General features: G+C 41.2%; 1 protein-coding gene across 1 annotated transcript in view; it reads left to right on the forward strand.

Annotated features, from left to right (window-relative positions):
- The window catches only part of RBBP8 (RB binding protein 8, endonuclease), a 353,058-nt gene that overhangs the window by 95,150 nt on the left and 240,496 nt on the right, over positions 1-17,412 (forward strand). Inside the window, exon 5 of the mRNA XM_053715868.1 lies at positions 7,808-7,920. Coding sequence (XP_053571843.1) covers positions 7,808-7,920 — 113 coding nt within the window. The remainder of the gene's footprint in view (positions 1-7,807; positions 7,921-17,412) is intronic.

A 17,412-nucleotide genomic window follows, 5' to 3' on the forward strand; every position in this document is an offset into this window, starting at 1 on the left:
TCATTCCATAGATATTTTATCTTGGAAAGTTCTTTTTTTGGTAGCTATTTCCTCGGCTCGTAGAGTTTTCGAGTTATCTGCCTTACAATGTGATTCTCGTTATCTGATCTTCCATGCAGATAAGGTAGTTCTGCGTACCAAACCTGGGTTTTTACCTAAGGTGGTATCTAATAAGAATATCAATCAAGAGATTGTTGTTCCGTCTTTGTGTCCTAATCCTTCTTCAAAGAAGGAACCTCTATTACACAATCTGTACGTGGTTCGTGCTTTAAAGTTTTACTTACAAGCTACTAAAGATTTTCGTCAAACATCTCACCTGTTTGTTGTCTACTCCAGACAGAGGAGAGGTCAAAAGGCTTCAGCAACCTCTCTTTCTTTTTGGCTAAGAAGCATAATCCGCTTAGCCTATGAGACTGCTGGCCAGCAGCCTCCAGAAAGGATTACAGCTCATTCTACTAGAGCTGTGGCTTCCACATGGGCCTTTAAAAATGAGGCTTCTGTTGAACAGATTTGCAAGGCGGCGACTTGGTCTTCGCTTCATACTTTTTCAAAATTCTACAAATTTGATACTTTTGCTTCTTCGGAGGCTATTTTTGGGAGAAAGGTTTTACAGGCAGTGGTACCTTCCGTTTAAGTACCTGCCTTGTCCCTCCCTTCATCCGTGTACTTTAGCTTTGGTATTGGTATCCCACAAGTAATGGATGATCCGTGGACTGGATACACCTTACAAGAGAAAACATAATTTATGCTTACCTGATAAATTTATTTTTCTTGTGGTGTATCCAGTCCACGGCCCGCCCTGTCATTTTAAGGCAGGTATTTTTAAATTTTAAACTACAGTCACCACTGCACCCTATGGTTTCTCCTTTCTCTGTTTGTTTTCGGTCGAATGACTGGATATGGCAGTTAGGGGAGGAGCTATATAGACAGCTCTGCTGTGGGTGTCCTCTTGCAACTTCCTGTTGGGAATGAGAATATCCCCCACAAGTAATGGATGATCCGTGGACTGGATACACCACAAGAGAAATAAATTTATCAGGTAAGCATAAATTATGTTTCTTCCTCTGTTAACCATGGTTACCTGCAAGGAAACACATGCAGTCATCATTGCTTTGCACAAAAAGGGATTCACAGGCAAGGATATTGCTGATGCTAAGATTGCACCTATATCAACTATTTAACGGATCATCGAGAACTTCAAGGAGAGAGGTTTAATTGTTGTGAAGAAGGCTTTAGGGCGCCCAAGAAAGTACAGCAAGCGACAGGATCGTCTCCTAAAGTTGATTCAGCTGCGAGATCGGAGCACCACCAGTGCAGAGCTTGCTCAGGAATGGCAGCAGGCAGGTTTGAGTGCATCTGCACGCACAGTGAGGCGAAGACTTTTGGAGGATGGTCGGGTGTCAAGAAGGGCAGCAAAGAAGCCACTTCTTTCCAGGGAAAACATCATGGACAGACTGATATTCTGCAAAAGGTACAGGGATTGGACTGGTGATTACTGGGGTAAAGGGAGTGGGCTTAATCACAATTTTGCCTAAGAACACAGCCATGAATAAAGAATGGTATAAAAACATCCTCCAAGAGCAACTTCTCCCAACCATCCAAGAACAGTTTGGTGACGAACAATGCCTTTTCCAGCATGATGGAGCACCTTGCCATAAGGCCAAAGTGATAACTAAGTGGCTTGGGGAACAAAAGCTCAAAATTTTGGGTCCATGACCAGGAAACTTCCCAGACCTTAATCCCATTGAGAACTTGTGGTCAATCCTCAAGAAGCGGGTGAACAAAACCCCCTCCCCCACATATTCTGACAAACTCTGACAAAGGGGCATATTTATTAAAGGTCTTGCGGACCTGATCCGACAGTACGGATCAGGTCCGCAAGACCTCGCTGAATGCAATACGCTCTCCGTATTCAGCATTGCACCAGCAGCTCACAAGAGCTGCTGGTGCAACGCCACCCCCTGCAGACTCGCGACCAATCGGCCGCCAGCAGGGAGATGTCAATCAACCCGATCGTACTCGATCGGGTTGAATTGTGTCGATTCCTGTCCGCCTGCTCAGAGCAGGCGGACAGTGTTATGGAGTAGCGGTCTCGCCAGAAACACGGGCCATCAAGCTCCTTTCGGAGCTTGATAGATAGGCCCCAAAGCATTGATTATGCAAGAATGGGCTGCCATCAGTCAGGATATGGCCCAGAAGTTGATTGACAGCATGCCAGGGCAAATTGCAGATGTCTTGAAAAAGAAGGGTCAACACTGCAAATATTGACTCTTTGCAAAAACTTACGCCTAGATTTTGATTTCTGCGGTAGCCGTCAAAAGCAGCGTTAAGGGCTCCTAACGCTGCTTTTGGCCGCCCGCTGGTATTTAGAGTCAGGCAGGAAAGGGTCTAACGCTCACTTTCAAGCCGCGACTTTTCCATACCGCAGACCCCCTTACGCCAATTGCGTATCCTATCTTTTCAATGGGATCTTCCTAACGCCGGTATTTAGAGTCTTGGCTGAAGTGAACATTAGACCCTCTACCGACAAGACTCCAGCCGCAGAAAAAAGTCAGTAGTTAAGAGCTTTCTGGGCTAACACCGGTTTATAAAGCTCTTGACTACTGTGCTCTAAAGTACACTAACACCCATAAACTACCTATGTACCCCTAAACCGCCGCCACTATAATATTTTTTTTTAACCCCTAATCTGCCGACCGCACACCGCCGCCACCTACATTATCCCTGAGAACCCCTTATCTGCTGGTCCTAACATCGCCGACACCTACATAATATTTATTAACCCCTAATCTGCCCCCCCCCCGTCGCTGCTACCTTCCTACACTTATTAATCCCCTAATCTGCCGACCGGACCTCGCCGCTACTATATTAATATATAATAAATATATTAACCCCTAAAGCTAACCCTAACCCCCCCCCCTAAGTTAAATATAATTTTAATCTAACAAAATAAATTAAATATTATTAACTAAAGTCTTCCTATTTAAAACTAAATACTTACCTGTAAAATAAACCCTAATATAGCTACAATATAACAAATAATTATATTGTATCTATTTTAGGGTTTATATTTATTTTACAGGCAACTTTGTATTTATTTTAACTAGGTACAATAGCTATTAAATAGTTAATAACTATTTAATAGCTACCTAGTTAAAATAATTACCAAATTACCTGTAAAATAAATCCTAACCTAAGTTACAATTAAACCTAACACTACACTATCAATTAGGGATGCACCGAAATGAAAATTCTGGGCCGAAACAGATACCGAAAATTCAGGATGATCCTGGCCGAAAACTGAAACGAAACCGAAATAGTTTTTTTCTTTTTTAACTACAGTGTGTGTGTGTGTGTAGCTGAGAGAGCTTGTAGGCGGGAAAGCTCCAACAAATGGACATGGTCACTTCTACAGTAGGGCGTGATCTGCAGTGCAACTGGAGCTCTATAAGGGAGAGCGTGGTTACAGCCAGACAACGATACGAGGTGGACATGTGTTTTGCTTTTGGGTGTAGTTATCCGTGCGATGAGCGTGGCTGCACCTGATCGTCTCTCATCGTATCTCCGCCTAGTTCCTGGTTCGGGTCTCACACTGACCCGTCGGATTATATGTCCGGAGCCCCAAATGGAGTCTGCCTGTCACCTATCACCAGGACCACTGGACTTGGCTACAACCTTACGTGCAAGGTGGTTATAGAAAGTTACTGTGCTTTTTTGTATACACTGTCTGGTGGGTGCTAATTTGTACCAACTGTGTGCGAGCTTGGGGCTTATGCTTATAAAGTGTGCACGCATATTTGCCTCAGGCGAATAGAATGTCTACGCACATGAGGCTGATGTATGAGCACTGTATATAAGGCTTAAAGATATTCACTGCGTGTGCTTAGGGCTGTGTCTGATAATATCAAGTGTTTATAAACATGTTTCTTATCCTCCTTTGATATTTTTATTCACTATTCAGAACTTTGGTTTCCTTCTCTGCTGGTTTCAAATATCATCATGTAATGGTACTTATGTGTGTGCTCTGTGTACCATGCCAGTGCTGTGCTGCTCACCTTATGCTAAGGATAGACATGTAACTCAATAGAACAGGGGAGGGCTGTACATTTTTAGCCATTCTTGTCCTCTTTGGGCCGAAATTGGAATTGCACATTTTCGGCGGCCCAAATTTTGGTGCATCGCTAGTATTATTCTTTATTTAATTCTGTGTAACAGAATCAGATTTAACCGTTTTTGTTACCAATTATCAAAATAAAGTATAGTCCTAGAAAACTATTATTATATGCAAAACAGTAAGTCAAGTAATGAACTCAAACAGCAGCTCTAGGCTTGCATCAAATTTAAAATATGCTACACAATAATTTTGCCGAAAATAAAAGGCAAAAAAAACGAAAAACGAAATAACAAGAAATGCTATTTTCGTCCGAAACTTTCTGCGGCCGAAATTTCGGTGCATCCCTACTATCAATAAATAAATTAAATTAACTACAAGTACCTACAATTACCTACAATTAAATAAACTAAACTAAATTACCAAAAAACCCCCACTAAATTACAAAAAATAAAAAAAGATTACAAGAATTTTAAGCTAATTACACCTACTCTAAGCCCCCTAATAAAATAACAAAGCCCCCCAAAATTAAAATATTTCCCTACCCTAATCTAAATTAAAAAAGTTAACAGCTCTATTACCAGCCCTTAAAAGGGCTTTTTGCGGGGCATGCCCCAAAGAAATCAGCTCTTTTGCCTGTAAAAAACCCCCACAATACCATCCCCCTTAAATAAACCTAACACTACCCCCCTGAAGATCTCCCTACCTTGAGTCATGTTCACCCAAAAAGAGGACATCCGGAGCGGCAGAAGTCTTCATCCTATCCGGGCAGAAGAGGACATCCGGACCGGCAGACATCTTCATCCAAGCGGCATTTTCTATCTTCATCCATCTGACGAGGAGCGGCTCCATCTTCAAGACCTCCGGCACGGAATATCCTCTTCCTTCCGACGAATGAAGGTTCCTTTAAGTGACGTCATCCAAGATGGCGTCCCTCGAATTCCGATTGGCTGATAGGATTCTATCAGCCAATCGGAATTAAGGTAAGAAAATCTGATTGGCTGATTGAATCAGCCAATCAGATTCAAGTTCAATCGGATTGGCTGATCCAATCAGCCAATCAGATTGAGCTCGCATTCTATTGGCTGTTCCGATCGTCGGAAGGAAGAGGATGTTCCGTGCCTGAGGTCTTCAAGATGGAGCTGCTCCTCGTCGGGTGGATGAAGAGAGACGATGCCGCTTGGATGAAGATGTCTGCCGGTCCGGATGTCCTCTTCTGCCCGGATAGGATGAAGACTTCTGCCGCTCCGGATGTCCTCTTTTGGTCCATTGGTGCCCAACTGGGTGAACACGACTCAAGGTAGGGAGATCTTCAGGGGGGTAGTGTTATGTTTATGTAAGGGGGGTTTGGGTTAGAGTAGGGGTATGTGGGTTGTGGGTTGTAATGTTGGGGGGTGGTATTGTGTTTTTTTTTTTACAGGCAAAAGAGCTGATTTCTTTGGGGCATGCCCCGCAAAAAGCACTTTTCAGGGCTGGTAATAGAGCTGTTAACTTTTTACATTTAGATTAGGGTAGGGAAATATTTTAATTTTGGGGGGCTTTGTTATTTTATTAGGGGGCTTAGAGTAGGTGTAATTAGCTTAAAATTCTTGTAATCTTTTTAGTGTTTTTTTTTGGTAATTTAGTTTATTTAATTGTAGGTACTTGTAGTTAATTCATTTAATTTATTTATTGATAGTGTAGTGTTAGGTTTAATTGTAACTTAGGTTAGGATTTATTTTACAGGCAATTTGGTAATTATTTTAACTAGGTAGCTATTAAATAGTTATTAACTATTTAATAGCTATTGTACCTAGTTAAAATAAATACAAAGTTGCCTGTAAAATAAATATAAACCTTAAAATAGATACAATATAATTATTTGTTATATTGTAGCTATATTAGGGTTTATTTTACAGGTAAGTATTTAGCTTTAAATAGGAATACTTTAGTTAATAAGAGTTAATTTATTTAGTTAGATTAAAATTATATTTAACTTGGGGGGAGGGGGTTAGGGTTAGACTTAGCTTTAGGGGTTAATACATTTATTATAGTAGCGGCGAGGTCTGGTCAGCAGATTAGGGGTTAATACTTGAAGTTAGGTGGCGGCAATGTTAGGAAGGGCATATTAGGGGTTAATACAATTTATTATAGGGTTTGCGAGGCGGGAGTGCAGCGGTTTAGGGGTTAATAAATTTATTAGAGTAGCGGCGAGGTCCGGTCGGCAGAATAGGGGTTAATAAGTGTAGGTTAGGTAGCGGCGACGTTGGGGGGGGGGGCAGATTAGGGGTTAATAAATATAATATAGGGGTCGGCAGTGTTAGGGGCCGCGTTAGGCGCTGAACGCTGCTTTTTTGCAGATGTTATGTTTTTTTTCAGCCCAAACTGCCCCATTGTTTCCTATGGGGGAATCGTGCACTAGCACGTTTTTCCAGCTAGCCACTACCGTAAGCAACGCTGGTATTGAGGGTTGAAGTGGCGGTAAATTCGGCTCAACGCTCCCTTTTTGGAGCCTAACGCAGCCCCTCAGAGAACTCTCAATACCAGTGTTGTTTAGAAGCAGCGCTGGAAAAAAAAGACGCGTAGCTAACGCACCCCTTTGGCCGCAAAACTCTAAATCAAGGTGTTAATGTTGTTGTCAATTAAAGCCTTTGACACTTATGAAATTCTTGTAATTATACTTCAGTATATCATAGTAACATCTGACAAAAAGATCTAAAAATACTGAAGCAGCAGACTTTGTGAAAATGAATATTTGTGTCATTCTTAAAACTTTGGCCCGGTCTCTTCCCCTTGGGGTCCCTAATCTACAGCCACACAATGCATGCTTTTAACCAAACACACTTAGATACAAACAAGGGTGATGCAGGCCCTTTGTAATTTTCCTAGACACATGCAAAACATTGAAATGGACTGCACTCTCAAACCAGACTGGGTACACATCCCATGACCCTGCAAAATTCACAGCCCTTGGTGCTCACCAGCACTCAGATAGCTGCACAGCTCTCAGGGACTCTGTTAGTTAACCCCAGTGAAGCCTGGGTGCAAAGCCTATAGGGAAATTTACAAATATATATAATATAAATCCACAAAATGTTGGTTTAGCACACCTTACAAAAAGAGTTTAAATAAATATTTAGGAGTGCTGCCGATGAGATTAACTAGCTGCACAAAACGGGGTATTGGCGCAAATCCACTTGCAAATAAACAAAACATTTTTTCGAAAAGGTTGTTCTAACCCTACTATACATACTCTTTATGGGCTGAACCATTCCTACTTTTTCTCTTTATAATAGAACGAGACTCCCTGGCTTTATGTACAACTCCAATACACTGTTATGAATACACCTGAGCTTGGGTGGGGTGCTTTAACTAGTGGAAGATGGTCAGTCTCCCTTTCTTTTTCTTTTGCAGCAGAATATAAAAATGTTTGGTTTATTTGGAAGTGTATGTGCCTTTAAACCCCCTGTTTTTTATTTTATTTATATATATATATATATATATATATATATATGTGTGTGTGTGTGTGAATATTTACACGATGATTACAAAGTGGGTGTATATGTGTGTATATATATATATATATATATATATATATATATATATATATATATATATATATATATATGTATGTGTGTGTGTACGTGAGGAGAGGATTGTAATCACTCACATCTGATGGTAAACAAAGGGTGTATTTTGTTTTGTGCTTTATGCCAGGCTCCGAGCTGGACTATGTGACCGATGTGCAGTTACTGAAGAGCACATGATGAAGAAGCAGCAGGAATTTGAAAGCATCAGACAACAGAATATGAAACTCATCACAGAGCTTAGTGAGAATTGTTTTTATGTTACCTGTTAAGAGTTTCCAGCTACATTCCCACTGAAGTCTGCTGAAAATTAACTTTTTCAGTTGAATACTGATATTAAAAAATATGAATGTATTTTACATGTATAGCTAAACTTTTATAGTGACCAGAAAAAAAAATGAAATACACTAAATGGATTCTAGGTATTTTTTTTTACAGTTACTGTACTTCTGCTGGCTAGCCTTACTTGCAGGGTTCCAGTAGCAGCATGAGCTGCACGCTGACGGCAGCGAGTATCTCATGAATGGAGGCACCCCAATGAAAGGAATGGGATTATAGGGATATTACGCTATTTCTGCCCTTTCTCACTCCCAACAGCCCAGGGCACAGTCGCCGTACAGGGAGTCCTATCATTATTAAATATGGATTATAAGTTATTAACGAGTATTATAGCGATTTTATAAGTTATTAACGAGTATTATAGCGGTTATGTCTGACCTGATACATATAGACCAAACTGGTTTTATGCACGGTAGATCTTCCTTTATTAATTTGAGTAAAGTCTTATCGATATTAGATTATTATTGTAATAGAACAAAAGGAAGTCATAGTAGTTTAGATAGTGGCATTGTATCTATACATGGCCACAAGATGTTTAATAATTTATGTACATTGCTTAAAGGGACATAAAACCCCACATTTTTTTCTTTCATGATTCAGGCAGAGCATGCAGTTTAAAAAAATGTTTCCAATTTACTTCTATTATCAAATTTACTAAATTCTCATTTTCTTTGTTGAAGCGATATCTAGATAGGTAGCTTGCACGTGTCTGCCGCACTACATGACAGCATATAGTGCTGCCATCTAGTGCTCTTGCTAATGTATAACATTGTTGCAAAACTGCTGCCATATAGTTGTACAGACACATGCACGGTCTTGGACTTGCCTACCTGCTTTTCAACAAAGGGTAACAAGAAAACAAAGGAAGTTTGATAAAAGAAGTACATTGGAAAGTTTTTTTAAATTGTATTTTCTATCTAAATCATGAAAGAAAAGTTTGGGGTTTTATGTCCCTTTTAATAGATATGATTTTAAAGATCAATTAGTTAAATGTTTTAAATAATTTTATAGTAACCCAACATCTGCACTTATAATAATGGGTATAAATCGCCTAATATATGTCTGACAAAGGGAAAGGACAAGGATGCCCCCCATCTCCATTACTTTTCAACTTAAAAATTAAACCTTTGGCTATTCTGTTAAGAAGAAAAAATTAGGAAATTCTTTTAGGTGTTGAGTAATAGCAAATTGCATTGTATGCAGATGATTTGTTCATTTTTACATTTACAGCAATTCACTTCCCGACAGCAAAACAGAGCGTTCTCTGGAGTACGATGGGAAGTGATGCTGTAAAAGAGAAGGAAGTGTAGAAGCTAAATTCCAGCAGGTGAAACTGTACGGGCAAGTTTCAAGTACTTCTACTATTCTATCTGTTTTAAAATGGAAAGTTTACTTGTTTTATATTTTTGTGAAAACAACTAAATCCATAGCAAAAAAAACTGTGTATAATATGTATGGGTGAACTTAAAGGGATATGAAACCCAACATTTTCCTTTCATGATTCAGATAGAGCATGCAATATTAAACAACTTTCTAACTTCTATTATCAATTTTTCTTCGTTCTCTTGGTATCTTTTGTTGAAAAGCAGGGACGTATGCTTAGGAGCCTGCCTATCGGAAAAGTTTTGCAAGAATGCTATTCATTTCCATGAGCACTAGATGGCAGCACTATTTCCTGCCATGCAGTGCTCCAGATGCCTACCTAGGTATCACTTCAGACAGAATATTATGAAAGCAATGCAAATTTGATAATGAAAGTAAATTGGAAGCTTTCTTCTATAAGGTACGACGAGTCCATGGATTCATCCTTTACTTGTGGATATTATCCTTCTGCTAACAGGAAGTGGCAAAGAGCACCACAGCAGAGCTGTCTATATAGCTCCTCCCTTAGCTCCACCCCCCAGTCAGTGAAGTGATAAAATATTAGTTTTTAATTTCTTCAAGCAAGAGTTTTTTGTTTTAAATGGTACCGGTGTGTACTATTTACTCTCAGGCAGCAGATGGATGAATACTTCTGCCGGGAGGATGATGATCTCAGCATTTGTAACTAAAATCCAGTGCTGTTCCCACAGAGGCTGAGGGGTACAAGAAACTTCAGTGTGAGGAACGTTTTCATGCTTTATAGCAGTGAGGTATGTTCAGTCATTTTCTATGGAGAGACTGTATTTCAGAAAGGCTGACAGTATCCCCATGAGGGTAAGGGTAAGCAGTAATCCTAAGAGCTATAGAAAGGCATTACTAAGCTTGCATAAGGGGCTAATTTAAAAAATGGTTGACAATGCGTTTTGAATGTTTGTGGGCAAACGTTTTTATGAACTGGGAGTGCTGTTAACGTTTTGTGGGCAATAACGTTTTTTTGGGAAACTTTATTGAGGGTACACTTGGCTTATGGTCAGAATCAGGCCTGTGTTTAAACCTGTTGCTCCGCCATGGAGCCTTAATCTTGTTCTTAAAGTTTTGCAGCAGGCTCCGTTTGAGCCGATGCATGTGGTTGATATAAAATTATCTTGAAAAGTTTTGTTTCTCCTTGCTATTTCTTCTGCTCGCAGAGTTTCTGAACTTTCAGCTCTGCAGTGTAATTCCCCGTATGTTATTTTTCATGCAGATAAGGCGGTCCTTTGTACTAAATTGGGTTTCTCCCTAAGGTTGTATCGGATCCAAACATTAATCAGAGAATTGTTCTTCCTTCCTTTTGTCCTATTCCTTCTTCTCAAACCTTTTAAGCATGCCCTAAAGTTTTACCTTCAAGCTACTAAAGAATTTCGACTTTCTTCTGCCCTGTTTGTTGTTTTCTCTGGAAAACGTAAGGGTCAAAAGGCCACTTCTATTACTCTTTCCCTCTGGTTAAGAAGTATGATTCGTTTTGCTTATAAGGCTGCTGGACAGCAGCCTCCTAAGAGAATTACCACTCATTCCACTAGGGCTGCCTCTTCATCTTGGGCTTTAAAAAATGAAGCTTCTGTGGAACAGATTTGCAAGGTGGCAACATAGTCCTCTCTGCATATTTTTTCCAAATTCTGCAAATTTGATACTTTTGCCTCAGCTGGGGCCTCTTTTGGGAGAAAGGTTCTTCAAGCGGTGCCTTCTGTTTAGGTCCTCCTGCCTTGTTCTCCCTCCCTGTTCATTCTGTGTCCTCTAGCTTGGATATTGGTTCCCACTAGTAATTGGAATGACATTGTGGACTCTCCATGCCATAGGAAAGAAAACAAAATGTATGCTTACCTGATAAATTTATTTCTTCCCGGGCATGGAGAGTCCACAACCCCGCCCTCTTTTTAAATAATAATGCAGCAGTTTTCTCCTGTTAAGTGTAGTCAGTCCTCGGGTCATCCATTACTTATGGGATTATAACTCCTCCCTAACAGGAAGTGCAAGAGGATCACCCAAGCAGAGCTGCTATATAGCTCCTCCCCTCTACGTCATATCCAGTCATTCTCTTGCACCTAACTAATAGATAGGATGTGTGAGAGGACAGTCAGGTTAATCGTTTTTCTCTCTGAGGTACTTGGTGAAAAATTTATGGGCATTATTTTCCACTTGGCTGTCGTTTATTTTGAATAAAATCAGTTTACTGAGCTTCCCCACTGTAGTATTATGAGTGGGAGGGGCCTATTTTGGCGCTTTTACTACGCATTAAAAATTCAGTCACAGTCTTCCTTATTCTCCCTGCATGATCCAGGACGTCTCTGCAGAGCTCAGGGGTCTCCAAAACTAGTTTTGAGGGAGGTAATCACTCACAGCAGACCTGTGAGACTGTGTTTTGACTGTGATAAAAACGTATATATAATAGTTGTTATCCGTTTTTCTTGGTATTAAGGGGTTAATCATCCATTTGCTAGTGGGTGCATTCCTTTGCTAAATTAATGCATTTACTGTAAAAATTTGGTTTCTATAACTAATCCGGTTCATTGTTATTGCAACTGTGACAGTTTTTTGTGTGCTTCTTAAAGGCACAGTAACGTTTTTTATATTGCTTGAAAATTGTTTTGAAAAGTATTTTCCAAGCTTGCTAGTCTAACTGCTAGTTTGTTTAAACATGTCTGACACAGAGGAATCTCTTTGTGCAATATGTTCAAAGGCCAATGTGGAGCCCAATAGAAATTTGTGTACTAATTGCATTGATGCTACTTTAAATAAAAGCCAATCTGTACATGTTAAGAATATTTCACCAGACAACGAGGGGAAAGTTATGCCGACTAACTCTCCTCACGTGTCAGTACCTGCATCTCCCGCTCAGGAGGTGCGTGATATTGTGACGCCAAGTACATCAGGGCGGCCATTACAAATCACTTTACAAGACATGGCTAATGTTATGACTGAAGTTTTATCTAAATTGCCAGAACTTAGAGGTAAACGCGACCACTCTGGGGTGAGAACAGAGTACGCTGATAATGTTAGAGCCATGTCTGATACTGCGTCACAAATGGCAGAGCATGAAGACGGAGAGCTTCATTCTGTAGGTGACGGATCTGATCCAAATAGACTGGACTCAGACATTTCAAATTTTAAATTTAAGCTTGAGAACCTCCGTGTACTATTAGGGGAGGTATTAGCGGCTCTGAATGATTGTAACACGGTTGCAATCCCAGAGAAATTATGTAGGCTGGATAGATACTATGCGGTACCGGCGTGTACTGACGTCTTTCCTATACCTAAGAGGCTTACAGAGATTATTAACAAGGAGTGGGATAGGCCCGGTGTACCCTTTTCCCCCCCCTCCTATATTTAGAAAAATGTTTCCAATAGACGCCACCACACGGGACTTATGGCAGACGGTCCCTAAGGTGGAGGGAGCAGTTTCTACTCTGGCTAAGCGTACCACTATCCCGGTGGAGGATAGCTGTGCCTTTTCAGATCCAATGGATAAAAAGTTAGAGGGTTACCTTAAGAAGATGTTTACTCAACAAGGTTTTATATTACAACCCCTCGCATGCATTGCGCCTGTCACGGCTGCGGCGGCATTCTGGTTTGAGTCTCTGGAAGAGACCCTTGAGACAGCTCCATTGGATGAGATTATAAACAAGCTTAAAACCCTTAAGCTAGCTAATTCATTTATTTCTGATGCCGTAGTACATCTAACTAAGCTTACGGCTAAGAATTCCGGATTCGCCATTCAGGCGCGCAGAGCGCTGTGGCTAAAATCCTGGTCAGCTGATGTGACTTCTAAATCTAAATTGCTTAACATACCTTTCAAAGGGCAGACATTATTCGGGCCCGGTTTGAAAGAAATTATCGCTGACATTACTGGAGGTAAGGGCCATGCCCTGCCTCAAGACAGAGCCAAACCAAGGGCTAGACAGTCTAATTTTCGTGCCTTTCGTAACTTCAAGGCAGGAGCAGCATCAACTTCCTCCGCTCCAAAACAGGAAGGAACTGTTGCTCGCTACAGACAGGGCTGGAAACCTAACCAGACCTGGAACAAGGGCAAGCAGGCCAGAAAACCTGCTGCTGCCCCTAAGACAGCATGAAGTGAGGGCCCCCAATCCGGAAGCGGATATAGTAGGGGGCAGACTTTCTCTCTTCGCCCAGGCTTGGGCAAGAAATGTCCAGGATCCCTGGGCGTTAGAGATCATATCTCAGGGATATCTTCTGGACTTCAAAGCTTCTCCTCCAAAAGGGAGATTTCATCTTTCAAGGTTGTCAACAAACCAGATAAAGAAAGAGGCGTTTCTACGCTGTGTACAAGATCTTTTACTAATGGGAGTGATCCACCTGGTTCCGCGGTCGGAGCACGGACAAGGGTTTTACTCAAATCTGTTTGTGGTTCCCAAGAAAGAAGGAACCTTCAGACCAATCTTGGATTTAAAGATCCTAAACAAATTCCTAAGAGTTCCATCGTTCAAAATGGAAACTATTCGGACAATCTTACCCATGATCCAAAAGGGTCAGTACATGACCACAGTGGATTTAAAGGATGCCTACCTTCACATACCGATTCACAAAGATCATTACCGGTACCTAAGGTTTGCCTTCCTAGACAGGCATTACCAGTTTGTAGCTCTTCCCTTCGGGTTAGCTACTGCTCCAAGAATCTTTACAAAGGTTCTGGGTTCTCTTCTGGCGGTACTAAGACCGCGAGGAATATCGGTAGCTCCGTACCTAGACGACATTCTGATACAAGCGTCAAGTTTCCAAACTGCCAAGTCTCATACAGAGTTTGTACTGGCATTTCTAAGGTCACATGGGTGGAAAGTGAACGAAGAAAAGAGTTCTCTATTGCCACTCACAAGAGTTCCCTTCTTAGGGACTCTTATAGATTCTGTAGAAATGAAAATTTACCTGACAGAAGACAGGTTATCAAAACTTCTAAATGCTTGCCGTGTCCTTCATTCCATTCCACACCCGTCAGTGGCTCAATGCATGGAGGTAATAGGCTTAATGGTAGCGGCAATGGACATAGTACCCTTTGCACGCCTGCATCTCAGACCACTGCAATTGTGCATGCTAAATCAGTGGAATGGGGATTACTCAGATTTGTCCCCTATGCTGAATCTGGATCAAGAGACCAGAAATTCTCTTCTATGGTGGCTCTCTCGGCCACATCTGTCCAAGGGAATGCCCTTCAACAGGCCAGATTGGACGATTGTAACAACAGACGCCAGCCTGATAGGTTGGGGCGCTGTCTGGAATTCCCTGAAGACTCAGGGATCATGGACTCAGGAGGAGAGTCTCCTTCCCATAAATATTCTGGAATTAAGAGCAGTTTTCAATGCCCTTCTGGCTTGGCCTCAGTTAGCAACTCTGAGGTTCATCAGGTTTCAGTCGGACAACATCACGACTGTGGCTTACATCAACCATCAGGGAGAGGGACAAGGAGTTCCCTAGCGATGATGGAAGTCTCAAAGATAATTCACTGGGCAGAGTCTCACTCTTGCCACCTATCAGCGATCCACATCCCAGGCGTGGAGAACTGGGAAGCGGATTTTCTAAGTCGCCAGACTTTTCATCCGGGGGAGTGGGAACTTCATCCGGAGGTCTTTGCCCAAATACTTCGGCGTTGGGGCAAACCAGATCTGGATCTCATGGCGTCTCGCCAGAACGCCAAACTTCCTTGTTACGGATCCAGGTCCAGAGACCCGGGAGCGATTCTGATAGATGCTCTGACAGCACCTTGGGTCTTCAACATGGCTTATGTGTTTCCACCCTTCCCGATGCTTCCTCGATTGATTGCCAGGATCAAACAGGAGAGAGCATCAGTGATTCTAATAGCGCCTGCGTGGCCACGCAGGACCTGGTATGCAGACCTAGTGGACATGTCGTCCTGTCAACCATGGTCTCTACCTCTGAGACAGGACCTTCTGGTGCAGGGTCCTTTCAAACATCCAAATCTAATTTCTCTGAGGCTGACTGCATGGAGATTGAACGCTTGATTCTATCAAAGCGTGGATTCTCGGAGTCAGTGATTGATACCTTAATACAGGCTAGGAAACCTGTTACCAGGAAAATTTACCATAAAATATGGCGCAAATACTTGCATTGGTGCGAATCCAAGAGTTACTCATGGAGTAAGGTTAGGATTCCTAGGATATTGTCTTTTCTACAAGAAGGTTTAGAAAAGGGTTTATCCGCTAGTTCGTTAAAGGGACAGATCTCAGCTTTGTCCATCCTTTTACACAAACGTCTGTCAGAAGTTCCAGACGTTCAGGCTTTTTGTCAGGCTTTGGCCAGGATTAAGCCTTTATTTAAAACTGTTGCTCCGCCATGGAGCTTAAACTTAGTTCTTAACGTTTTACAAGGTGTTCCGTTTGAACCCCTTCATTCCATTGATATCAAACTGTTATCTTGGAAAGTTCTGTTTTTAATGGCTATTTCCTCGGCTCGAAGAGTCTCTGAGTTATCTGCCTTACATTGTGATTCTCCTTGTCTGATTTTCCATTCAGACAAGGTAGTTCTGCGTACTAAACCTGGGTTCTTACCTAAGGTAGTCACTAACAGGAATATCAATCAAGAGATTGTTGTTCCTTCATTGTGTCCTAATCCTTCCTCAAAGAAGGAACGACTTCTGCACAATCTGGACGTTGTCCGTGCCCTGAAATTTTATTTGCAGGCAACTAAAGATTTTCGACAAACTTCTTCCCTGTTTGTCGTTTATTCTGGACAGAGGAGAGGTCAAAAGGCTTCGGCTACCTCTCTCTCCTTCTGGCTTCGTAGTATAATACGTTTAGCCTATGAGACTGCTGGACAGCAGCCTCCTGAAAGAATTACAGCTCATTCTACCAGAGCTGTGGCTTCCACTTGGGCCTTTAAAAATGAGGCCTCTGTTGAACAGATTTGCAAGGCTGCGACTTGGTCTTCACTTCACACTTTTTCCAAATTTTACAAATTTGACACTTTTGCTTCTTCGGAGGCTGTTTTTGGGAGAAAGGTTCTTCAGGCAGTGGTTCCTTCCGTATAAAGATCCTGCCTGTCCCTCCCGTCATCCGTGTACTTTTAGCTTTGGTATTGGTATCCCATAAGTAATGGATGACCCGTGGACTGACTACACTTAACAGGAGAAAACAAAATTTATGCTTACCTGATAAATTCCTTTCTCCTGTAGTGTAGTCAGTCCACGGCCCGCCCTGTTTTTTATGGCAGGTCTAAATTTTAAATTATACTCCAGTCACCACTACACCCTATAGTTTCTCCTTTCTCGTTTGGTTTTCGTTCGAATGACTGGATATGACGTAGAGGGGAGGAGCTATATAGCAGCTCTGCTTGGGTGATCCTCTTGCACTTCCTGTTAGGGAGGAGTTATAATCCCATAAGTAATGGATGACCCGTGGACTGACTACACTACAGGAGAAAGGAATTTATCAGGTAAGCATAAATTTTGTTTTTTTGAGTAGACCTCAGGCACCTTTTTCACCCTTGTGTTTTCTTCATCTCTCATTAACTAAAAATAACTCTATCCTGGAAAATGTTTTATGTGATTTAGATTCAAATGTAAAGCTCCCTGTATCAGGGTTTTGAATTCTCCAAATATCTTTCTGGTTTAGCATGTTTCTAAATTAGCACAATTTTGTTTTTTTATTTATATCTTTTCCTAACTGGCCACAGAAAAGTTGATAATATAAACAACACTCAAGACTTTTCACTGAACTCCAAACAATGCAAATATGATGAATTTGATGCAAATTTGATGTGTTAAATGGGTTTAAAACATTTGTTTTGTAAATTTGATGAGTATTAAATGCTTCAAAAATATTTGTACGCAGACCTTTTTGCAGAATAGTGCTTTATTTATGATTCATTTATTAAAACATTAGTTTAAATGTCCATTTAAACTGAGGTAATTGTTGACATTAGCATGTATTTATTTTTGTTTGGGGGCTTATTTAGCACAAAATTAGTGTTTGCTGCCATTGAGCGCTGTGGTTACAGTCCTGGACTGCTAATTTTGGTGCTGCATGTATT

This window comes from Bombina bombina, chromosome 5, assembly GCF_027579735.1.
Source record: "Bombina bombina isolate aBomBom1 chromosome 5, aBomBom1.pri, whole genome shotgun sequence".
Lineage (NCBI taxonomy): Eukaryota > Metazoa > Chordata > Amphibia > Anura > Bombinatoridae > Bombina > Bombina bombina.